This window comes from Haemorhous mexicanus, chromosome 5 (genome assembly GCF_027477595.1).
Source record: "Haemorhous mexicanus isolate bHaeMex1 chromosome 5, bHaeMex1.pri, whole genome shotgun sequence".
In the NCBI taxonomy this organism is placed as follows: domain Eukaryota; kingdom Metazoa; phylum Chordata; class Aves; order Passeriformes; family Fringillidae; genus Haemorhous; species Haemorhous mexicanus.
This window is the reverse complement of record NC_082345.1, coordinates 51,757,572-51,783,153: the sequence shown is the minus strand read 5'-3', so window position 1 is coordinate 51,783,153 and position 25,582 is coordinate 51,757,572. Positions and strand designations below refer to the sequence as shown.

At 41.8% G+C, this 25,582-nt stretch overlaps 1 protein-coding gene across 3 annotated transcripts in view; it reads right to left on the bottom strand.

Annotated features, from left to right (window-relative positions):
• MET (MET proto-oncogene, receptor tyrosine kinase) overlaps positions 1–25,118 on the bottom strand; it is a 90,185-nt gene extending 65,067 nt beyond the window's left edge. The window contains exons 1-2 of one of the 3 annotated variants that reach the window (XM_059847146.1): positions 25,013–25,118; positions 4,117–5,331 (exon numbers count right to left, since the gene is read on the bottom strand). In XM_059847146.1, the coding sequence (XP_059703129.1) occupies positions 4,117–5,316 (1,200 nt within the window). In that variant the 5' untranslated portion in view covers positions 5,317–5,331; positions 25,013–25,118. Of the gene's footprint in view, positions 1–4,116; positions 5,332–24,238; positions 24,392–24,778; positions 24,878–25,012 lie in introns of those variants that run through there. The other 2 variants (XM_059847144.1, XM_059847145.1) reach the window with 2 other exon arrangements.
• Between the last annotated feature and the right edge of the window lie 464 nt (positions 25,119–25,582).

The window sequence follows — 25,582 nt, the reverse complement described above, 5'->3', positions numbered from 1 at the left end:
CTTCTCTTTTCCTGTAAGGTCTAAGTATTTTAGGCCTTCACCTGAACTTGCCTGTAGAAAAACCAAAGACATAAGATCTTTACAGAGCTGAATTTGGATTTCATCATTAGAGGTGTTTTATCATGTAAGTCCATAATGATTAAAGTCAGGTAATTTGGCTTGCAATTGTTTATCATGTAAGAGATGCAGAAAGGACAAAAAAAAAAGCCTGTAAGTTCCTGATCTATCTAATGACCACTGAAACGTATAGTTGAGATTGTCAAGGCTAAAATCAACTCATCTTCCTCACTTGAAAAATCCCATTTAACATATGGTAAAGATGCACACTACTGGACTATGTCTGCAAATGAAGTAAGCAACATTTGTCTCCTCATCTAAGCACACCTCTGCTTTGAGGATACCACACTGGGGCTGATAATGACTAACTGACCAAATAAACTTTGCTTAAAGACTACATCCAGTTTTCTCTTTGTTGTGGGAGATTCCTGAACAGTGATTCAAAACCCCCCACAGCAGCTACCTCTCAGATATCTTTGTCCTGACTCAAGCAATAAAACCTCTTTACTATTACTCCCAATTTTTCTTTTAATTCAAAGCCAGTTCTGTTTCCATCTTGCTGTCATTTAAGTGTCAGCCAGCTCTTCCCTGAAGGAAATTATTAGGCAGTACTAACTGGTCACAGCTCTGCTGAAGTACGTCTGACATCAATCAGATGCTCCATTGGATTCACTTTTCCTAACCCTGACTTCAGTGAGCCCAGGTTTTGGCTTAATATGTATTACACTTAAACACAACTGGAAATGTTTTATTTTGATTTTATGAAGCTTTCCATGAGCACTGGAGTAAGTGAAGCACGGTTTTGTCTGGATTTATATCTTGTGGTTGGTTGACTTTGCTCTTCAACTAAGCTCTGATGGAGACTACTCCCATGGGTGGGCAATACCTTCCTTGTGACTCCTGCTGATGTTTAGAAAGGTACTCCTAAAATTTCATCAGTTTCCATAGCCTGAGCCTATATGGGACCTGCGTCTGGATTCACACCCGAATCTTTAAGATTTCTTATTGCTGTGACTGTAAGGATAACTTACAGAAAGACAGACCTAAAATAGCATGACAACATAAACTTAATTCCTTTAGAAAACAAGGCCCAAACAGAACAAATTTCGCCTATTACATCAAGATGAGTGGAAGTTTTTCTTATTTTTGCTTTAAATATGAGAAGAAAAAGTTGAGGAAGTGTTTACAAATATTGTGATACATATCTTTCAGGTTTATTTTGATCTAATTCTACCTTTAGAAGCCTCAGATGAAACAGTCCTGAGGGACAGCCACTTAAAAAGATGGACTACCCGAAGTCAAACAAAATTATGTACAATTGTCTTATGGGACTTTTTTTTGATAACATGAAATAGCTTTCATCAATCAGACTCTAACTGTAAATTATCAGAGAGCATTTCCTTGCAAAGAGTGCTAGTGACTCATTTTTATTTTTAATGTTGAAGTTAGTGGTATACCGTATTCACTGCTGGACTGTTTTCACTGTCCTGTGACTTAATTTTGCAGTGGTCAGTGACTTTCACTTGCATGAGTGATCTGTGGTTTTATTCTCTTGACATCAGAGAGGAAGATCATCTTGGCTACATTACAAAAAACCAAGTTTTGAATTTTGCAACAGTAAACTGTGACAAACTCTCAGATTTTATAAAAAGGTTTCTTTTAAGTTGAGGGTGACCTACAAAAAGGGGAAAAATGTTTTATGCCCTCATGTACGCTTTTACAATGTACAAAGAAGGGCCTAAGAAGAGTTAAGGGGTTTGAGAATCTTTTTTTATTAAGTATTATTTAATCTCCAGCAAAATCAGTAAGACCAGATTTCACATTTTGGGGCCAAGCATAAGAAATAACGTGCCTTCCTTGTTCTGCCTGCTCCTTCCCTTCCTTCACACTCCAACACTTCAGGTTTACTTTACACACCAGAAAAAAACAGGTGTACAAAAGATGGCTGGCAAATTCTTGCCAATCTCCGTGGCTAGTTGAAACCTGAAAAACCTCAAAGGACACTTTTTACTGGAGCCTTAATGAGCCCTCTGGAATAAGGCAAAGGAAATGGTACAGCAAAGCTTGACAGTCTTGATATTTCAGTGTTGAGAAAACAATCAGGACAAAAATTTCTGACTGCCTTTATGCCATTTAAAAGAATCACAAGAAATCATAGAAGCATTTTTCCCTTTATCAATTTAATGTAGCAGAAATCAGAACTCTGATGACATTTCTTGAAAATAGGCAACTATAATAAACATGTTGGCAGTACAAGACATTCATTCTGATATGCAAAGCAGCAGCAGACTCTGGAAAGGCTTTTGAAGCATGAAAGTACTTCCCAGCATGTGAAAAGCTGCAAATTATTCTGTCAATATTTTAATGGTATACTTTGCTTTGAAGAGATCACCTTATGAAATGTGTGTATAGGCAAGAGCAGAATGAGATAAGTTAAAGGCCACGAGCTTTAAAGACAGTCATTCACAAATCATATACCCCAGGAATATAGAATAAAAATACTTTCAGAGAAGGACAATGGTTCTTTTAAAAAATGAACTCAAAAATGAAAAAAAAAAAAAAAAGGATATTACTACCTGAAATGAAAAATTAGGACAGCAATAACAAAGTGAAGAGAGAGAAGCTACTGTGCTGAATGTTTGCTAGCTTGTTTTTAGCTCCTAAAAATTGCCTGTCCCCCTCCCACAAAAAAGGGAATGAAATGCTATGTCTGTTGGGGCTGCTGCATCAGCATCCACTGGCAATGCCTACATTTGTGCTGAACACCTGGGGCCTGCTATAGGCAGTCATCCCCAAATGCCAAGGCTGCTGTGGTTATGCTCAGACTGCCTCAGACCCTCTCTGAGCACATTCCTGCTACTGGGGAGAAGCCACAGGGTCTCTGTGATGGGTTCTTGTCCCCAGACTGCCCTGTCTCACCTCTGAGGTGCAGTGGAGAGCAGCCCTTCTCTTTGACGAAACAGACTCCCACCTCTAACCAGGGCATTGTGTCAACATCCTAACCTGATGCTCTGTGCTGAGCAGCTGTGCTGAAGGGGACACTGGTGACACTTGGGGTGAAGGAGGTCTGTGGCTCCCACTCTCACTTTGAGCTGTTCCAACAATGGGATATGACAGATACCATCCACCTCTAAATGCAGGTTGAGCTGTTGATCTGTCCTGACAGTGGCCTCAAACTGGCTGAGCAGAGCCCCACCACAGAGGCTCTGGACCTCTGATAGAAGACAGCATGCCACCTCTGAGCTCCAAATTTCTTGTATTGGAGAAGAGAAAGTTCCCCAGGTAGGATATTTAGGGGCCTGCTTCATAAGCAGGTGATTGAAAGTGCTAATGTTTCATGTTTCAAAGTAATGTTCTCAGTACCTGATTCCCAGATTCTGTAGTTCTTTTACAAGACCTAAAACCGGCACAGACACTGGCAAGAAGAGAAAGGGAAAATTTCTGTGCTTCTTCTGCTGACATTATTTCATATGGTTGGAGAGCAGCAGCCTCCTGAAGTCATGGTGTACAGAAATGCAACCCTCCCACCTGAGACCACCTGAACCCTCATTCAAATACAGATTTCACTGACACTTTCTTGCAGAAAACTGATGTCAGTTGAACTGTTCCTGTACCAAGCATGAGTAACCGCATTCCAATCTGGCTCTTCATGCCATATTCCAAACCATCTCTTTCATTTTTTTTCTGAGAAGGGCAGTGATTCAGCATTAACATACTTTTAGTATGTGATGCTTTTCCAGGGACTCTTCAATGCACATGAATGTTTATGAATACTTTTTTTAAATATTAAAAGAAATAACTGCCTAAATGTTCCATTTATCTGCATCGGTTTCTCAAGCAAAAAACTACATTTTTTTAGCCCCATAAAGACCTCAGTGATTTTTATACTCAATTTACAGGAACTAATCCTTTTAGGGATAATCAACAGCAATGCTAGGCAATCTGCAATGATCAGGGACTTACATTTTGTAACCGAAACTGAAGGGATGGATACCTGAAAATGGAATAGGCAAAGAGAGAACAAAGGTCCCAAAATGTAACAAATAAATTATCACTTACCCTGTTCAAGCAGTATTTGCTCTCTTTCCCATAAAAGTGTTGGAGGCATTTCATGTTCTGCTTGTCAACAATCTTGTTGAAGAACTCGTTGATGGTTCTCACAGAGACAGCGCAGACAGCAGATCGGTTGGTTGGTTCAGAGGAGTCTGGTTTGCTTTGTGCAAAAACGCCATAGAGGATATCATCATTGAGCCCAAGGCCCATTTCGTGTGCTAGAGCTGCACCAGGCTTGCTTACATAGGCAGCTTGCAGAATGTTGAATACCTCCTTTCGGATGGACCTCTTCCTTCTCTTTTCAGTAAAAATGCACTCAAGAGGCATTTCCATGTAGGAACGCATCTCTGAGTCTAAAGTGCAGAAGCGGATAATTCTAGTGTGAAAAGATTGAGAGTCAAGAGTTTCTCTCTGTACAGTCAAAAAATAGACAAAGTGATCATTTTCAAAGGCATGGACATACCTAATAGGATACGAGTCACGGAACTGAGGGAGGATATCTATATAAGATTGATCTGTGAGAAACTCAAAACCGTCCTGCGTTTCTTTTAATCTTCTAACCGATATTGAATGCAGCACATGGGGAGGTTGAAATGTAGATGCCACAGTATTTCCAACAAAAAAGTTGACAAACCTGTCCTTTTCAGTCACCAAAACTTTGGTTCCTAAAGTGCTAACAACACAATCAGGACAGTTATCTGCTTCTCCATCCGCCTGGGGTGAGTACATGCAGTGCACCTCGCTCTCAATGTCAGCAGGGTTGTCAGGGTGAATGATGTGACGGTGGCAGATGCCTCCGGACACACTACCACAGCTAATGAGCTGATCATCATAGTAAGTTTCTAAAAGCAGTGCCATGTTGATGTTATCCTTCCATATGCTGTTAGATAAATTGGCTTTATCTCGGCAGTCTTCACATGGTGCACAGTCAGGGTTCTCCAAAACAGGCCCAGTCTTGTACACAGAAATGTTCTGGAGAGTTTCATTTAGCACGTAAATCTTATTGACTGCTCCAATATAAACATGGTGCTTGTATAAAACTACATTCTGAATTGGTGTGTCTGCAATGAAGTTAGGAAGATCATATTTTACACCAAGATTCATCTCTGATTTTTTAGCTGCTTCTTTGCATTGTCCATGGCTCCTCTGCAGCAAGGCAAACAGGAATACAATAAACCCAGAAGGATATGCAGTAAAAGGCTTCATTGTCAGAGATCTAATCTGTCAAAATATATTTAATGGAAAAACTGGTTATATTTCATATACTAAACCGTCAGTTTATCAAACAGAAATCCGTTTCTAGGCTGCATGTAGTAGCTGAACTATTTCTGTTTAAGAAGTGTTGCAATCTTGCTTAGTGTCATAATAGTTGTACTAGAAATGGCTACAATCACTGTAGGTATCCAATTCCCTGCCTTTAGAACAGTTCACAGAAGGATTTTGTTATGATGAATTTCTCAAGACCCCTCAGCATGTTGTAGAGCAGCAAAAGAGAGAGGACTACTTCCACAACACCATTAAACCAGCTGACTGCTACAGTTTAGAACAGGATGGTGTGCACATAGCTAAAAGCACAACTGCTGAGGAAACTTAGGACACAACATCACACAAAGCAGTTGGAGGACTTCAGTGTGTGGCTATGAGGTATTTGTCAAGTTCTCAAGGGGCTGAATGAATTCCTAGCAAAGTTGATCAAAAGTAAGAAATAGAAAAGACATGAAATAATGCCAAGATTTGAGCTGAATGGACTTATATTCTGTTAATTTTTCATTAACCAAGGAAGAGATACTTCTCCACCAGACCAAATGAAGAAACCCCTCTCTCTTTCTCTCCCTCCCTCCAGCTTCCCAAATCACTGTTTTTCATAAAGGCCCAGTTTGGAAAAAAGAACGTCTTTTTTCAGTCAGCCCTACTTCTTGGAATAGTCATTCTCCCTAGTGTTGACAAGGCTTTGTAATGTATTATTAGAATATTTTATGCATCATGTGGTGTTTGGCATGTGCAAGCTTTATTTCAGGCCCTGTACCACAGCAGTAAGTCACTCTGGTGAGCCTTACAAGATACAGGCATATCGCTGTGCTGTAAACAAAGGGCTATCAAGTGACCTACAGCCATTAACTGATGAAATCAAACCACCTGGCACTTCTCTCTTTTTCTTTTACATCTCCACACAGTTGTTTGATGTGGCTTGAAAAACCAAAGGCAGATGACTTGTGTGATATTTCACCCCCTTGAAAGATCAATGAAATGAACTGTGGTTATGAGCATTTCAGTGCAGTATCCACACTATACCCTGTCACACCAGATATCTTCTGTCAACATCATGACACAGTTGCTAAGCCAAATTTAGCTTCTTCGTGGAGAAGACAATTATGCATTCTAACAGCAATATGATCACATACTTTGGGAAAATTCCTCTAACTTTGACTATAGTTAGGCAATTCTTGCTAATCAAGAAATGCTTGTGACCACTGAGAGAATTTAAAATAGATGATCTTGAAAATTACAAACTGAATAATAAGAATCTGTACCACTTTTTTATTTCATTAGGAAATGAAAATACTACTATAGACAAGAGCTGTTTCAGCTGTGTGTAAATCTAGTGCTTTCACTAGATTGGTTAAAACAATCCATCAATAATTCTTGTGGTGCTTTATTTCAGCGTCCACTGAATTCTTTCTGTGGTTTACCTCTTTAATTACACAAAATAATAGGTTTTGGAAACTAATTGTTTTTCCTCCCTGTTATCTGATAAGAATCATGATTGAGAGTTGGGATAAAAATCAGAAACACAGGCTATTTGCAAGTATTAGCTGGTAAAAACAAGTCACGCTTCTAGTATTGAGACATAAAGATCATCCTTCAAATCAGTAACATTTTTCTGATATTAATTAGTGATAACCAAATCCTGGAAACAAATCTAGCCTGGATTTGAAAGAAAAAGAAAAAAGAACAAGGATATTGCTATAATTAGAAAATAGTCCCAGTACACAAACTGCTGACTTCCATCTTGTATATGGCAGGAAGCTGTCTTCTCGTTCTCTGTAACATCTTGCTATCGTGAATTTTTTCCTGCTCTGTGCTGGGATGAAACCAAGAGCTTTCAAAGTTTGTGTAAAACACCCAGAATTCACACATGATCCATGTTCACATCCTGCCTGGCCAGTGTCAAGTGCAGGTCCCAGCACTGGGAGAAGTGGGGGCCTGGTCTGACTGTCTGCCTCTTTTCAACCAGCACTTCCACCCAAGAAACTGCTGAAACCGATGCATTCCTGCAGATTCACTTCTGATGAGTCAACGTGTTCTGACAAATACTAGATTAAGCTGAAAATTCCAAAAGTGCTCTATTTCTGACTCCAGCCAGAGGTAGATATATTGTTTACTGTAATAAGTTTAAACCCACTTAAGAGAGGCAGCCCTGCAGTGGAGAGACAAAGTAATGGGTGGGACAAGAGCTGCATGAGGATGGAGCACCACCAAAACAGGCAAAAAAGATCAAAGGAAGGTTACTTGCCAGGCACCTTATTTGTTGCAGTATGCTCTGTACTGTGTTCTTGTTTTAATAGATTTCCCAGCCAACAGGTCCCTCAGTTTTCAGTTTACAATCCTCCCTATTCTTCCAATGTCTGAAAAAGGGGATCCCTAGATGTCCAACAATCAGTACCAGTGTGCCCTGCAGCGGTATTTAGAGCCATAAATACTATCTGACATATTTTTTCACTCCAACCATATTTTGGGATACGAGGCCAGTTTCCTCAGACAGTCTGCTCTGCCGACATTCAGTAAAACACCACTGATTTCAATCTTTGTTCTGGAGACCAAAAATTCCACCTTAGAGTCCTTTAGCAAGTGAGGCTGGAATGGAAAATTTAACAGTAAGAACAAAGGTGGGATTCAGTGTGATGTAGAGGATGCCAGGAATAATAGGTACTTTATTTTACCACTCCAGGAAGGAAAATATGAGCAATAAATGAAAATTAAGTCATCTTATGAGTTTCATCATAGTGCTTTCCCTTGTTTACTTTTGAGATGTTTCAAGCATCCTCCCAGACAGAAATCTGCTGATTTCAACCTATGGGAGACTCTGGCTCCGATTTATGGGCAGCTGTCTAGGGAAAATGGTTCTCCACAGTCCATGTCTTCAGCATACTGTGAATCTTCTCTCAAGGTGCTTGACACCAGAAGGAACATGCCCTACAGTGAGACATTTATAGCTTAGGGAGAACATAGGAATCATGTGAAGAGTACTTCACAGTCCTCATATAAACTCTGCTGCTTCTTTCTCAGAGTCTCATGACATTTTGTGCCACTTTTCATCTACATCTGACCCAGGTTTTTTCTCTATTCCTGCACTGCAAGGTCCAGCACAGAGCTGCTCTTTTGTAACCTTCAGACCAGGTCACTGCAAATACACTTCACCTGAATACATCCTGAAGAAGCAGAGAAATTTTGGTGAATTAAAAATTCAGTCTCTCTTCAAAGGTCCAACAGCTCTCCACAGCATACACTCAAATGTAATTTGTTGAACTTACAGAGATTTGATGAATTAGAACCAAAATACTTGTGCTATAGCTACAGGTCAAAGAACTAGCTGCTCTCTATCAGTTGCAGAAGGAAAACAAGGAAGCCTTTTGTTTCTCTGCCTGGTCTGAATGATGGATGCTGTTCAATCTTTTGTGACCTTCCTGTGACACGCGTGTGTGTCCTTCATGTGTCTACAGATGACTTGTAAGTTTTGGCCTGTGATAGCCATCAGTGAGCAATAGCTGTCATGGATTATTCCTTTTGTAAGAGATATTTTCAAAGCCAGTGTCATGATGTGCTCATTTTTCCATCCCTCATCAGACAGTAGCCAGTAAAACTGATGAGAAAATAGATTTTGGTTAACCATTGCAAATGGTTGGTAATGATGTGTCATATTAGTGTGAGTGCTATGGCTGGTGCTTTGTTTTTGTACCATTAAGTTTCCCAATGGCAATCTTCTTCCTACAAGTTTCATTCCCTCTAATTATGACTTGGGTGATAATTTGTAAATATTGAACATTATGTCTCTCCTTGGCACTGTTTGAACTGTACTGACAAGTCAGGCCTGGCCTTATTGTGGCATATGTTTAAGCTGGCATATGCAAGGAAGCCAGAAAACACAGCCATGCTTGTTTGCCTTTCCCTCGTTTCAGAAACTTGGGTCCCATATATCTCTAATCACAAGCACTCCATGGATCTGCACAAGCTCAGACAACATGCTGACATGAAAGCATTTTGTTCGTTGTTTGGTGCATCTCATTTTTCCTAGCTTTATTACAGAAAAGGAAATGGCAGGGTCCTCTATCCCACAGAGAGTGTTTGTACAAGAACATATTTAGTCCTAAGATAGGTCATTTCAGGTTAGGTGACAGCAGAGCCATGTTAATTCATGTTTCAAAAACTCTGTTGTCAGCAAATGGTAGCCTTTTCCCTTTTTTAAAGCTGATAGTATGGTTTTATACTTTTTCCAGTGGGAGAGTACATCTTGTTACTCTGGTCTCTGACAGAGTTGAGGTGGCAAATTTATATAGAATAACCCTAGTGACTACTCCTCCTGAGACTTCAGTTTGCTTTGCTATTTTGGACTAAAATCTGTGCCAGTGCAGGACCTGATTCCCTGTGGTTCAGAGGCTGTGCCATGGAGAGAAGATCATCATTTAAGAGGACAGGGAAAATGGGAGGGGGTGATAACAGCTCCATTCATCCAACTTTAATCAGTTGTTGCAAATCTGCCACAGCACTGGCATCAGCTTCAACAGATAATGCTCACAATGGATGGGTCTTCATCAGACTTTTCAATTAACCAATTGCATCTGTACACAAGGTTGAGTATATCTAAAACACTTAGTGAGGGTAACCTGTTTTCTAAGCTCAGATGTAATAAAAAAAGGTTTTTAATCTGAACTTAGTTACCTTAAGACAACAGAGAGAACAAGGAAATTGAATAAGTCAGCAGCAAACACACAAATTATCCCCGAGCTGAATTCAAATGGCTAATCTGAGTTAAAATTCATGTTCCCTTGTCTTCAGCACTATTTCAGCTCTAGGTTAGGTCACTCATCCTGACTAGGGTGGCAACATTATTTTTCCTACAGCATGGTATGCACTCTAGCACAATTCAGTTTTCCAGAGTATAAAGTCAAAGAACTTATTATCAATGATTTAGGTTATAAATTCATTCAGAGCAGAGCTGGGAGGTTTGCATTTGCTATTTTTATTCTCAGAGGTGTGTGCGCATGCAGATGGCTGATGGGGAAGAACTGTTGGGCAGGGCACAGTCTAGGCAATTGCTGGAGGATCTACCATTAACTAAATCCTCTACATACACAGTGTAGTCATGTGTGTCAGAAGAAATTGCTTTCATTAGCAGGTTCAACTGATCTGTAAGCCTTTCCTTACAATATTCAAACACATTAAAAAAATTAAATTATCCCTGCATAAAACACACTCTTTAATATACATAGTCCATTACTGGGTCTAATATACCATTATAAATCACAGCAGCTATCAAAAGAAGCATTTTTGTTGTCTGCCACATTTATTTTTAACAGGCTTTAAACCACAAGAACACTAATCTAGCCTTTGCAGTGGAGAAAATGCTATTCTTACACTCATTTGGCATTTTTTGGAAGTGTCCTGCAGTGCAGTAGAGTATTTTATGTGAATTGCTTCAGAACTTAACATCCTAAAGCCAACTAATATCATGGGTCTCTAGCACAACTGGATTTATTTAATCATTTTTTGTTGTGATGGGCTACAATGGCACTACTGGTTCTTTTGTAATGAACCTCAGCAAACACTCACTGATATATTACAAATGAGTGGAACCGATCAAGAGCTACATATTGCTCAAAAAGATTAATTTAATAGGTGGAATACAGCATTTCTTGCAATTGAGATCAATTTCTCATGTGAGAAAGTAGTACTCATTTTAAGGGCTGAGGAATTAAAGGAAAAGAACATGGACTAGAAGTCCAGCATATACACAGAATAACTGAAAACCAGAAAAATACACCAAATAAGGTAGAACTTTCCCTGTCTCTTCATGCAGATATTATATTTGCAGATGGAGTTGAGTCTTTGAATTGAAGAGGACGGCTTTCCACATCTGGATGATAAGGATGGGAGGATTTTTAAAAAAACCTATTTTATTGTTTAGCAATAACAGGAAAATAGAACGCAAACTTTCAACAACACAATTGTTCCATCCTGTTCACCTGAGATGCAAGTCAGCAATTGTGGAACTTCAGTAAGAAAATAACTGTGATGTTATTGTGGCTCTTTACCACTACAACTGAAGTAAAATAAACCCAGTTCTAGCATAGACTTAGGCTTGGTGTCTGCAGCAGACAATTCAGCCTGACGACTGACAGATGAACATCTAATTCAGTCCAAAGGTTGAGTACAAGTAGAAGAAGAGCTATGTGTGTGAGTAGAGTAACATGCTGTGCTTGATAGAGTGCATGTCGTGACTAATAACACAAGGCAATATTGGTCTTCTGGGTCAGCTTAGTGCATATGGAGATATTTGGGGGTCACTTCAAATTTTTCATGTTTGAACGGACTAATTCATCTCTTATCTATTTTCACCACATATGCAAAGCAAAGGCCTTTGTCAACTTCTAGTGAGTTGAGACAAATGCAGACACACCCTGGTGGACTGAGGAAATCACACAAGCTCGCATAAAGATCCAAGTCCTTGTTTCTGGTGTCACAGAAACACCTCACAATAGGAGAAAGCAACTTACTTTCATTTCTGAGTTTATCCTCTTGATCAACTTCTTTGCATGAGTCTGAGCATTTTGTGGTTGTCTGTACTGAATGGGGACAGTGTGATTTCCTTGGAATGTAGTTCTTCCTTTTGTAAGGAGCCAAGTTGGCAAACCTGGCTGCAAGCACAGTTTTAGCTCAATTCCCTCAACTACTCTCAGCACTTAGACTTGCTACTTTATGTTTTATGGTTTTAACAGCTATCCACCTGAATTCTCGTGTTGAAATGCAGAGCATATTTTGGAAGCCTTTCCTGTCTTGTAAAGCTAACAGCCTTCCATACTGTGATAATTAAAGGAATGGCACGGGTCATAAAAATGAAAAAGATTAAAAGGCAGATAGTCATGAGTAACCAAGACAGCATACAGATTTGATCTAAATGTTCTAACAGCAATTATGAATGATCTTGATGCAGGACATTTCCTGCAGTTTAATTGTCATTTGCTGCTAATGGTTCTTAGGAGTCCCTGAGATAATAACTCTTCACAGCCAAACATTAATCTCTCTCTCAAAAAAAAAAGTTCTATATGTCAATAGATACAGATAGTAAAGTATATTATATATGACAACTGTACCAAAATAGTGATGATAAGGTATGTTTTACTCGAATGGTACCAATGGATCTACATGCCCACCAAATTACCAAGTTTCCTTTGAATGTCATAATAAATATAATAATATCAGCAACTAAAACCCAAGAAGTCCCTGAATTCTTCCAAGGTGTGGTACAAATACCTAGGATACTAAGCAAAAGAAATTGTGCTGGCTCTGTTCTTTCCTCTGAAAGAGCTGGCAGGATGGTGTCAGGCAGCAGCTTTCTGCTTGGTGGGCACACATAAAGCATGCCACTGACTTCACCCTTCTCACTTAATGTGTCTCCAAGAGCCACAAGGCAAATTAGCAACCAAACTTACGGTCAAGGATTTCCAAAAGATTGCTGATGCCTTGCTTGATACACAGCTTGTCAAGCTGAGATGTCATGGTCAAACTGTGCATGGTCCCAGCAAGATCAGCACATCTGTATGACTGAGCTGGGCTCACAGATTTGGAGAACTGGCCCAAAGGTTGGAATGAGACCCTCATCTCTCCTTTACTCAGCCAGCTGGGGGTGCCTTATCCAGGGAAAGGAAAAAACAAGAAAAAGCTCTGCTGGTGGACCTGTGTCAGCACTGTACAGAGGACTTTAAGTTGCCTCCAAGTCATCTCCTTGCATCTAGGAACTTTTGCGGGGGGAACTGGTCTGGCCTGGCACAGTCCATTGGGCTGATACTGTGTTGGGCTGATATTGCTGCATGTATACTTAGTGCTGGAAAGCAGACTGCACCCCTTCCATGCTCAAGCTGGCTCCACAATGTATAACCATGATTGTGTAATGCTGTGTTTGAGATAATCAGCCCTGCCAAACACAAACCACCTCTATGCAAAGCTTTGGTGGTCTTTACCCCAAGTGAAAATGTGGTGTAAACACTCAAAACAGCTACAAACAAAACTGAATTGGCTGTGTTTGTAAATTTGCTGGTGAAAACAATGGAGTCTTTATTTATGCCCCAGCTTCATACATAATCTGATACCAAAGTTAATAATCTGATGGTCCACTTAGCTTCATAGCGGCTTTTTGATAATCAAACAGGAGCAATGTCAAGAATAGTGTTCATTTCCCATCTGTGTTTGGTTAGGAGGTTATGACCTTTTCTTTTTAATGCTGACCTCGCTTTTGTCACTGTAAGTTTATGTTATTGCAGTGCACTTTAACTGATGCCCTACTTTCACTTGGTTTAGAGAGGGAGTTAATGACGACTCATTGGCATGAGCGCTGCCTTGCTGCGAACCTGTGATTCATGATCGCCTTCCAAGGACTTTACGGAATTGGCGTTCATAAATCCCGAAATGGCCTGGGACCAGCCTATCTGACATCCTGGCTCTCAACAGAGGCAACAGTGTCACAGCTGCAATCAGGAGAGTGGCTGATCTGTAGCAGCCTCAGTTCCCTTTTTTTTGGCAGATGTCCCTCAGCAAGGGTCCGTCAGCCACAGTTTTTATTTTGAAATATGGCGTTGACCTTCAGAAGATGCTGAAAAGCCCAATAGTTTGAAGAAGGAGTTCAGGGATGGCTGAGCAGTCTGAGTTTTTTCATGCTAATGGGATCTTTTTATGTGTGCTTGTTTCTGAAAGGATTTTTCAGCTGGTTCATTTACTTCCTTTCAGCCTGTCCTCTCCCCTCATTTGAAGAGACCTGCGAAGCTTAAATGCGCAACTGTTGCTCTTCAGAGGTTCTCATTTATACTGGGCCCAGAACTGGCTTTTGGACTTGTTCAGACCCTGGAATGCTTCCTTTGGAAATCTGGAGCCGAATAAGGAGTCTGTGAGATAAGCAAAGAGGCTGTTTCCAAACTTCAAGAGGGCATTTACCTTTCTCATAGGGGGAAATGAGGATAAAGAATCCATTCTTACAAAACACCTCCAAAACACAAAAGGCTTAGTGCTGGTGTTAACTACAGGCACAGCACAGAAGGCTGAGCTGTAGAATGGTGCCTGCCTTTAAGGGGCTGATATAAAACCATGGTCCTCATCCCTGCATGAACAGGCTGGCCAAAGGTCTAAAATGGGACTTGGGACTGGCTCTGCTGCTTTTGCCCCCTGCCCTTTCTCTGCAGCCCTTTGCCTGCACTCTCTTGCCCTTTTGCCATGAGATCCAGCAATCCACCACCCCATGGCCATTCCTCACTCTCCTCCTCCTCTTCCTGTCCTGGTGGGAAGATGCAGAAAGCGGAATGTGAGTCCTCCTGGGTGAAGCTGTCCTGATGCTTTGGAGCCAAGACAGCTGGGAGGAGGAAGGGGATGGCGTGTGGTGCTGGCAGCTGCCTGTCAGCAGCAGGACCCGTGCCTGGCTCCATCCTGTCTGGGCACTGCAAAGGAGCTTGGCTGGGAGCTGTAAGCCAGCCAGGACTGAGAGACTCTTACTGCTCTGCCTTCTCTTCCAGAACTCCAGCTCAGGTGAGATCCAGGGAATATTCAGCACAAAATGCTGACACTGGTTAAACTAAGCACCTGAGAGTTCTGTGGCCAGTGAGTGTTAACTTTTTAGATCCCTTAGTTGGACTTGTGCCCTGACCTCACTCTAAACTCCATTTGAGATGCCAAAGTAGCCTCTCTGGATTTTCCCCATAATATTAAGCTTGGTTCTGTTTATCCAAAAGAAAACTAAAATGGCAGTAGTGAAATTGGTCAGTAAATGTATGTTTTTAATTTAGGACTTCATAGTGAAACAATTGCTCCTGAGTGTGATTTTTTACTAAACAGTTGATATTTAATTTAATATTTTGGGCACTGAACAATGGTCGCTGTCATTTAGCAGGAAATTTTCTTTTACATCCCTGCTCCTACTAAAAATATTCAAATTATATTGTATTACTTATTAGCACTGTGTATGTGGTGTTCAGACAAAAAATATGGACTTCTTATGATTAAAAATTACTCACTTAAGCGTTTTAAATTTGAACAAGATACAGATGTTTGGGGTGAGGATGGACAGATCTCAACTCTTACACACCTTGCTTTCATACAAAAGCCTGGTTTTGGACCTCAGCTATGTCAGGATAAGCTACATTCCTTCACTGTGAAGCCATCATCTTTTCCAAGACTTGACTCCACAGTCTCTATGCAATCATTACTCTCATTGATTCCTGTGATAGTTGAGCTGACTAAGGACTAGAGAACAGGGTGCTTAAGACAGGCTGAAAGACAGAAGATCAGTGGCAATGACAGAATCTCAATACCACCTCATTTAAAATGAGCAATAGATGATAGAGGGTAAATACTGAGACGTAGAAGATGTAACAGGAATAATAGGTGCAGAACAGTAAATCTTTAAAATCTTATATATTGTTAATGAAGATAATAATTACTCTTTACAGAAAGGCTGAATTAACCAACGCTGCATTTCTAAGTAACTAGCTAATGGACACAGGCATTATCTTTCCATAAGTCTTTGAAATCCCTATAAACCATGAGCAGTCAAATATTTGACTGATGGGCTTTTACCCCTGTTAATAGCATGTGGTGGTGGTCTCAGTAAATAACATAACTTTAGATTCCCCTCTTGCAGCTGGGAAAGGGATACTTTCTTATTTTTAAGCCACCTCTTATTGCTCCTTGCTGCTTCGTGAAAGGCTTTTTATACTGTGAAAACAATTCACTGGTTGTTACCTTATTTTTGTGCCCTGCAGGGAATTTTGGGTGCACAGACTCTTCTCAGATAAGCAGGGACCTCTCTGACTGCAGTCAGAGGAATTTTTAAGCCATTCCTGCTTACCTGCAGACAGAGGTTGGCTCAGCTTGTGTTTCACCTACAAGAGAATTGTGGCATTATTTGCATAAAAGAAGTTCTTTCAAAGTATGTTATATGAAAACTTCTCAATTTGAAAACAAACAAACAAAAATGCAACTTGGCCATCTTCAGGAAGCAGCAAAGTTGTCTCTGAGCTCAACCCCAGCTGATTTTATCATGGCAGCTTACCTCTGAAGAAAAACAAATACATACTTATTTTTGTAAAAGTGTTTTCAGAAGGAAGGAGAGAAAACTCCACAGAACTGGAAAACAGGCCTTCTAACTGAAAATGACCACACATTGTGTTTCCCCCTTTTTTAGCTCTGCATGAAAATCTTAGGCTTCAGTTCTGCAATTAGAATGTCATTAATGATTTTTGTGATTTTATGTACACTTGTGCTGACTTTACTTACCTTCTGTCTGGCTCTCACCTCTCTCAACTTCTATTACCATGTTCTGCATTCAGAACACTTCCTCTCATGTAGCCTTTCATAGTCACCGAGGAAAAAAAAAAAGGTGACTGTTGTTGGTTAGCTCTTTCTGAATATAACCAGGAGGACAGAATCATCCTTTTCTCACAAATGGATATGCCTTGAAATCCCTCTCTTTTGTATACGTAAGGTCAGGATAAAAAGGACAAAAATCAAATATAATCTGATAGAAATAATAACTGAATTCTATGGGATTTAATGGAAGATAAAATGTAATGAGATTTTAACATGCAGTACTGAAGCACAAACAGATTGAATATTAAATTTCATAGGATAATTCAGAAACTTATAGTAAGGTTCCTATGCTAGATTCAATAGGATTTTCCCATTGTGGAAATTTATGGTGGAGAGCTGACAAGGTCTTGAAAATGTCACAGGAGAGGACATTCCCAGAAAAGGAGCTATTTAGTCCTCTGAGAAGGGAAAAGGACACAGTGAAAAGTTGCCACCATGTCATGTACTCTGGTAATTTGTTTGTAACACCAGTGTTTGCAATAACAGGCAAAACAGACACTTGGGCATTTCAGATTCTGACTGCAATAGGCTGAATATACCCTAAATACTAGGAAATGAAGACATCAAAGTAAAGCATAAAACCACAGTGCACATCTGGGTTCTCTGTTTTCAACTCTTGCATAGTTTCCACTGAAGGTGATAGAGTTTACACCCTGACTTTAACTAAAGGCACCTACATCCTGGCTGGGTAAACAGCCCCATTTACTATTTGAAAGTGCTGCAAACACATGCAGTGATGAAACTCATTATCATGCAGCACTCCATCCCTGAACATGTGTAGGAAGGCAAAAGCAAAGCGTTCAAAGTTTTCCTTCATCAAAGTTTTCTTTTCCTTCATCAGAAGAGTTAAACAACAGTTAAGATAGTTTTCAATCATCTGCTGCAAGCTAAATTGCATCTTCAAACATGAACAACATTTTCCACTCATCTAAATGGATGGTAAATACATTTTTAGGGTGAAATTTGGATTATTTTCTCTGATGCAGAAGTGCTTTATCACACAGGGAGCTCCACATTGGCTCACTGCTTACTGGAGCCTATTACTGTTTGCATTCTACCTACTCTTTAAAAGATTATTAATATTGCAAATATATATACATATATATAACTTCAGCTTTGGGCATTTTTAGGAATGATACAGAATACTGAGTATTAACAAGGAACATTTTCCCTCAGGAAAAATATTGGCCTATAATCCAAAGAGCAAAAGCAATAAACCTAAAGAGTTTAAGGAAAGGTTTTACAAGACAGTAATATATAAGATGTAAAATTAGTAACCCCTGTCTAGAAATAGACAGGAAAACTGAATATAATTAAAGTAACTTATTTAGCATTTTCAATGACACCAGGAGAGGGCAATTAATCAGCTTTTACCATTAATTCAACTACCAACACCTCTCATTGTCTTCAGCTTTCTCTCTCTCTTTTATCCTGCTTTCTCAGACCTAACAGAATCTGATCTATTTGGATAAGAAGACACATGAAAGTATATATAATAATACCCATATAATAACACCCATAAAAGATATCAGGATATATAATAGCAATAGATAAAAGGATATATAATTCCCATAACAGAAATCCTAACACAATTTTGAATGCAGAACAATCTCAAAGATAGACAGCAATCCAAGTCTGAGTTACCCTGGCATGTTTCTAAAACAAATGAAGCTTGTGAAGTTATTTCAGTTTGTTCTTTTCTAGTCATGCTTTGGGGCAATCCACAGATTTGGGACTTTTCTCTGGGCCTACCTGAAAACTTGCTACTTTTATCCCCACAGGATCATCCATGATGCAGGTGTGTAGAGGGGGAGAAACAAACCCCAATGTCTTAATTAATATCTCTGATGGTCCTAAAATTCTGGTAATTTAGTTTGGGTCAACCAATCCAAAACACACTCTTATTTATGATACAGCTGAAGACAAAACAATAAAAAGTCATGTATGTCTGTAAGAATTTACATGGCACAATAGACCTCTACCAAGCTTGAAATCTCACTAGCTAGATTAGTTTCAAAACAAAGTAAAAGAAAGGTGAGATTCAGCACCCAGCTCAAGCAAACTAAAAAAACCAACCAAACAAAAGGAACATTAATTAGGAAACATTAAATAAGTAAGTTTAGAATTCTAAATGTAGATGATAATTGTTTTCATCTAACTCATTAAACATGCTCAGAAAGGATTTGTTTCCACAAAATTTTGATGAAAATAGATAGTTCCTACAGGAGTTAACAACTTGCACAACTATAAATTAGAAAAATTTTATGTCAAAAAGATATATTAGCCTTCTATTAAAGTCAGAGAAGAGGAAATCCATTTTTCAAATACGGTGCAGGCACACACAAAACTAGAGACAAATCCAGTGTCCATGAAGAGTCAGTGGAAAAACTCCCAGGGGGCCACAATCTTGCTCAGGGTTCTTACCAGAATAGTGGCCCAACCACAAAAACAGGTTAAAAAAGCCAGTTTCCTAAGACCCACATGTGTTGTTGGAGGCCTGAGTGTTTGCAGTGGGTGATAAAGGGATGGAATTCAGCTGAGGGCAGCTCTGCCAGATGTGGGCAGAGGTAGCAGCCGGCAAAGCTGGGGCTGGGTGTGGACATCCCACACCAGGGCCATGTGGCTCTCAGCCCTAACAAATGCTCGGTGTAATCAGTCCATTAGTCCAGGTTTCTCCCAGTCCCAGACAGTTGTTTAAAATGAGCATTATTTGAAGCAAACCAGAAACCTTAACACTGTATTTCATAAATAACTGTAACTTTACTGCCTAAATTCATGGTGGTCCAGCCTTGTTACTATTGTAGGCAAAATGCCTTTCTGAGTCTCATCACCTCTCCCCTCTGAAGGAGGTTCAGCTAGGACAGGTAGGGTGCAAGGGCACGCCACAAGGTCACAAATCTACACAGCCCAGACACCAAGAGATGAGTATTATGTGTGCTATATTTTTGGTCACCTGCCCATATCTAAACAGCTGAAAACCCTTCAGGTATTACATGCCATCCTCCTGCAGTAGGGCTACCACCTGGATGCCACCTGCTGGCCTGCTCTTTCTAAAGAGAAGCAGAAAATTTTATGTGACTGTTCAGTCACAACCAAAGCTATGATTCTAGCCATTTTATAAAATAAATTATATATTTGGCAAATTTCATATCCTTATGCTGAGAGAAAAATCTGTCTGAAGCAAAAAACTTCCTGTGTGGGAAGTGAACAACTTACATAATATAAAATGGTCAATAAAAATCAATTACTTATTGCTTAAATCTATCTGTCTTTAAAAGTGTGCCTCCTCAATTAACTGAGTCTGCTTGTAGAAGTGTAACTGAGAGGCCCCTGTGCTTCATCATCAACTCCAGAGCCATGCTATTTTGAAAATAAAAGACCTGTATCCTGTCCAAAAAAAAACCTCTGGAGGTGACTTGCTGTGTTGCCATTTTGGATTACAAAAAATACTCAGCCAACACACAGGGGAAGGCTTAATTCCAGCAAACACACACATAAACAGGAAACCTCTCTCCAGTCAGAAGGTATTTTTCCTTCGTACAATGGGGTTCAAAGATGTGTCATCATATAGTTTAAAACAATTGCTAAGGAACCTTACAATTTCCAATAGTTCAGGAATAGAGTTGGCTTCCACAGTTGAAAGCCTGTCTGAACTTGCATGGGAAGCACACAAACACTAACAAATATATGCTGGCTTAGCCAGTGCAGAATTTTTAATCAATAAGCATGTCAAGCTGGGGGACAGGGAGGGGAGGGAATCAATTTTCAGAAGGCAAATGGTAACAACTGTAGATTTAATCAAATTGCAGATGCAATCCCTTACTATTCTCAATACTTTTGAAAGAAAGTAGCTCCATGGCAAAGAATGAATTTCAATAAATGTCACATATTTAGGTTTATTGCTGAACTTTTAAATTTATCAAGCTAGGTCACTGATCCCTCACAGAAATGATAACCATACATGTCAAAAAGATTTTGATACTGTTTAGCTGGATAAACATCAAAATGAAGGAACTGCAGTAAAGGAAAGCAACTTACATAAAAAATTGTTACTTCTGTACGACTACAGGAAAAAAAGATATGCCAGTGTGACCCTTCAACGTGAGGCTAAAGCTGCAACATGCACAATGAAGGGGATAGCTATCAAATACCATGGTGATGGCCATGGTGTGAACACTTGGGCAAAATGAAAATCTTCTGAAAGCATTTGGCAATTTTCCCCCCACATGCATTTGCAATCAAATTTATCATTAATTCAAACAAGAACCTTTTGCTGCCTTCCATACAAAAGGACAATTGCATGTTAATTTTCTTGGGACAAGCAGAAGAAACTCTCAGAGCTGTAGGATGCACAGAAAAAGCAGCATTTCGCTTAAGATTTTTAAGCTTTTTAAACTCCTCAGCACTGCAGAAAATCTTCTGTTATTGACAACTGCTTGAAAAATTAAATGTTCTGGAGCACTTGCTTCCCTGGCGACTGGTATGCTGGGAGGAGAGGCAGAGCAGAGGTTTCAGATCCTTCACTGCTACTGTTGCAGCACATGCACCCTTGTGCCTGGCTCATGTACACAGCCTCTCCTAAAAATACAAGCATTATAAAATTCCTAAAATTTGAGGGTTATAAGCCCTGCAAATTATTTATCTCCACTTCTATTTTCCACTCTTATATTTGGTATACTCAATTGCAACTAATTCAATGAAAGTCCATCTGAGCCAAGAGGACTCAGTCACCATCCAGCCACATCAAGTGACTGAAAAAGATCACAGCGTGACTAAAAAGTCCCAGAACAGATCAAAAACCGTGGCAATCTACTTGGGAACACTGTTTGCTTCAAAGGAGTTATATCCTGGACTAAACGTGGTCTGATAACTTTGCCTCTCTTTTCTTTCTCTAATGTTTAAAATTGGAGGGAAAAAATACATTATCTTCTTGTACACCATCATAGTTTTCCTCAAGGCAAATAGCTTGGCAATTTGCTAGATTTGTTAATGCTAGAGGAAACAAGTTAGCACACATACCATGTGTTTGAATGCCTTTGGAAATTAGATTGAAACACTGATTTGATTTCCTAAAAGGTATCTTAAACAAGGCAAGGTTAGAGATTTGGAGAGTAATGAGAATTTGTGTGACTTCAAACAGCTCTACATAAAACAGACCTGATATTCTGGGGGGGAAAAGGTCACCTAATTATTCGTTTCCTGAAGGCCCTGTCTATGCTACATTTCCCCTGGGTAAGGAAACTGATTTAAAAATGGCTTCTGCTAACATGTTTGCATCAGTCGCTATGTATGAGACAGAGATTTTTAAAGCCACTGCCAAGAAAAACACATCATTTTTGTAAGAGAACAACAGAAACCTCCTCATCTTGGCTGTAGCAGAGAGATGCCATCCTCAGAGCTCTTCATGGAGCTGTGGCCCTGCCTCCTTGGTGATGGCATGCTGCTTGGGGCAGTGTGGCATGACCACCAGTGGTGCGTTGCACAGGTTTAATTACCAAATACAGCCTTTGCATAGGAAGCAAAATTACCAACTGTGGCCACAGCAGACAAAATGCACAGGTTGATGGTTCATCATGATGGTTGAGGGTAACAGCCAATTGAAACATGAAGTTGTGCCACCAGCTCAAAGGACAGACAGCAAGGTGGCAACAGGGAGGTACCCTGCTGTCTGACCTAAGCCTGGACATAAGGGTTTCACAGGAGCCCACCACAAAGGTGGTGTTGCCACCCAAAATCCTAGCAAGGTGTGTTTGAAGTGTCACACACGGCATGCATTCCTTCTACGTTGCACCAGACAGATTCTTGTAACCCCCCATGGAATTTTGTGTTGCTGTAGTTTCAGAGAATGCTGTTCAGCTACCCTATCCCTTTCTTGTTCAAGAAATTATGCGCAGTGTTGAGAGCCCAAGCAGGATTTCCCTTACACTAGATATTTCACAAACACAGATGGAGATGGAGGACCTCTCCTTGCTTTCTGCCTGAAGCAAATAAAGTCTAGACACATGCCCACCACAAAGCAATCATGGCACAAAGCAGATCACCCAGTGCTCTGTGACTCCCACTGCTGCAGCTCTGCCTCTCTGGCTACCCCAGCACAGCATGCTGCCGGCATCAGGTTCCCTTTGTGGCTGTGAAGGCAAGACTGCTGCTCTTACACTGCAGCCAGCTGTGCCAGTTAGTCTCTGGAGTTCTGGAAGCCAGATTTGGGAAGCAGCAAGCTTTGAATTTCTCCTCTGAATTGAAAAATACAGAGCAGACATTTGCAGATCATAGACAAAGAAGAGTAGGTGGGCTGCCCCCTTTGATTGCATTGGACAAGCAAGAAGAGGTTACAGGTCATCAGCTGAGGTACCAGAAAACCATAAATGCAGGAGAATCAGGATGGGAAAGACAGTACTGGGAAGACAACACTTGCTACTTAGTTTTGCTTTTATGAGCTTTTCATTGAACCCCTGCTAAATTTTGGCTTTCTGGCCGCCTTGCCCTGACTCAGTGAGCTCCCATCCATCTATGGCTGCACTGTCATCTACACTTGAGCAAATAACATGTCTGTGAACCCTTCCCCAGCCACAATATGTGCACTTTAGCTTACCAATAAAGAACCGCTGTGCAGTGGTTGGCCTCTGAAGAGAAGGGAAAAAAAGAAAAAAGAAGGAAAAAAGGGAGAAAAAGAATAAAAAAGAACAAAAAAGGAAAAAAGGGGGAAAAAGAAGAGAAAAAAAGAGAAAATCCTTATATAATAATAAAGACAATTCATTCCCTGTCCACCAAAAAGGCACAGAAGTTGACTCTCTCTTCTCTAAATAGCAAGATGAATGTTTTACAAAATATCCCAGTTTCCAAATGAATCAGTTTGCATTAGAAGACAGAAAAAGAATCATACAGTGCTGAAGAAGGATTAGGGCACAAAGAACAAGCGATACAGTCATTCTCCAAGTTACTTTGTTTTCAACATGCAGCTCCTGCCAAAGGCTAGCTTTTTGCTCTTGCAGTGTATGATCCGTAAACATTTAACCAGCTCTCTGAGAAACATGTGAGACACTTTATCTTGCCTGATTATGAATCCAAACCTCTCAGATCTAAAATAAAAAGACAACAAAAAAGATACACCATTCTCTTTTTGCAGCTGGACAATGAAAAAAGCACCTGTGGGATGAAAGCAAATGAACTATCACACAGGGCATAGGTTCTTTGGGAAAAGCATGCACTGCAGCTTGAATAAACCTCCTACAGGTTACAAACGCACAGTTTGTTAAACAACACTGCTATTTGATTATTAATCCCTATTGATGTATGTGCAAAACTTCCAATTTCTAAGGAGTGCATTCAGTTTTATAAAGCCTAAGACCACATAATTTAATGCTGACATGGAAACAGTGGTGGAATGCCATTATATGAGCCCTTTGCGATTTGTTTACCGTTCGAAGCAAATTCTGCTTTTAAAAATGGGAAAAAACCCCAAACAAACCCCAACAACAACAACAACAAAAAAAGGCCATACCGCAAGGAAAACTGTGAACGCCGCGCAACCATAAAGTACACATCCCCAACTTGGGGAATCCCGCAGGCTCACCCTGCGCCTCACGGAAGGCGGTCGGACCGGCCACCACAAACGCGGAGCCACCGTCTCCGAGTTGGAACTTCCAGGCTGCGCTGCCGGACACTGCCCCGCGGCGCGCTCCTGCAGAGCGGGAAGGGGCGGGAGGGGCAGCGCTCGGGCTGCGGCCAAGGGGCGCTGCCCGCAGCATCCCGGGAAGCGCTGCCCGCCCTGCCCTGCCTCACCCCGCCGCGGCGGCGGCGGCGGCGCGTACCCGGGTCCCGGCTCCCTGCGGAGCCCGGCCGGGTCAGGGGCCAGCCGGCAGCCCCGCACCGCTATCACCTGCCCCCGCGGCGCCCGGCCCGCCCCGGGAGAGCAGCGGCGGCTGCCGCGCTCCCGCGAAGTTCCCGGGCGGGGCACAGCGCAGCACCGTGCCGCTGCCCGTCCTCCCCCGCTCCCGGCTCATCTCTCTCCCCGCGTCCCCCCACGGGTGCCGGTCCTTACCGGAGCGGAGCGGGCTGCGCGCCGGCACCACCGCCGCAGGGGCGAGCGCTGCGCCCCGGCGGGCTGGGCTGGCTCGGCGCTCCCGGCCCGGCAGCCGGCCCAGCCCGGGCGGGCGGGGCGGAGCGGGGCGCAGCCCGGCGCACCTCCGCGGCCCCGCGCCGCTCCGCCGCTCCCCTCCGCCCCGCGGGCTCAGGCTCCCCCCGGCCCCAGCCCCGCTGTCGCTGCTGTCCCTACCTGGGGGCGGAAGGGGCTGCGCGCCCCGGCGGGCAGGGGCGTCCCTCCCTCCCTCCCTCCCGCACGGCACCTGGGCTGCGGGGCGGCTCTCCGCGCCCTTCCCTCAGGCGCCTCCGCCGCGCTGGTGGCGGCTCCCAGCGGTAAATCAGCCGGTCCCCGCGCTCCCTCCGCCCCTCCGGCGCGGTCCTGACCTGCCTGTGACTCACCACATCGCAGGAGCCCGGGTGCGCGGTGGGGGGAAGGAGGGAGGGGGCCTCCTTCTCTCGCTCCCCCTCCCCTCCTTTCTTCCACTCGTCCCTCCCGGCCAGGCGACCCAAGCCCGGGGGCAGGAGAGATGGCTGTCACTTCCCAGATGCGGAAAGCGAGGAGGGGACTTTTGGTGGACCTTATCCTGCACTTCGGCGTTTTCAGGCCAAGTGGGTACCAGTGGTGTGCAGCACAGCCTCCCTCCTCACTCCCAGCCGCTGGGCGCCCATCATCAGGTGTCAGTGTCTGACTGATGCTAAAGCCTAACCCTGAGAGGTCAAGATATGGGCACCCCTAGGCTTGTCCTGAGAACCCCCACTAGGC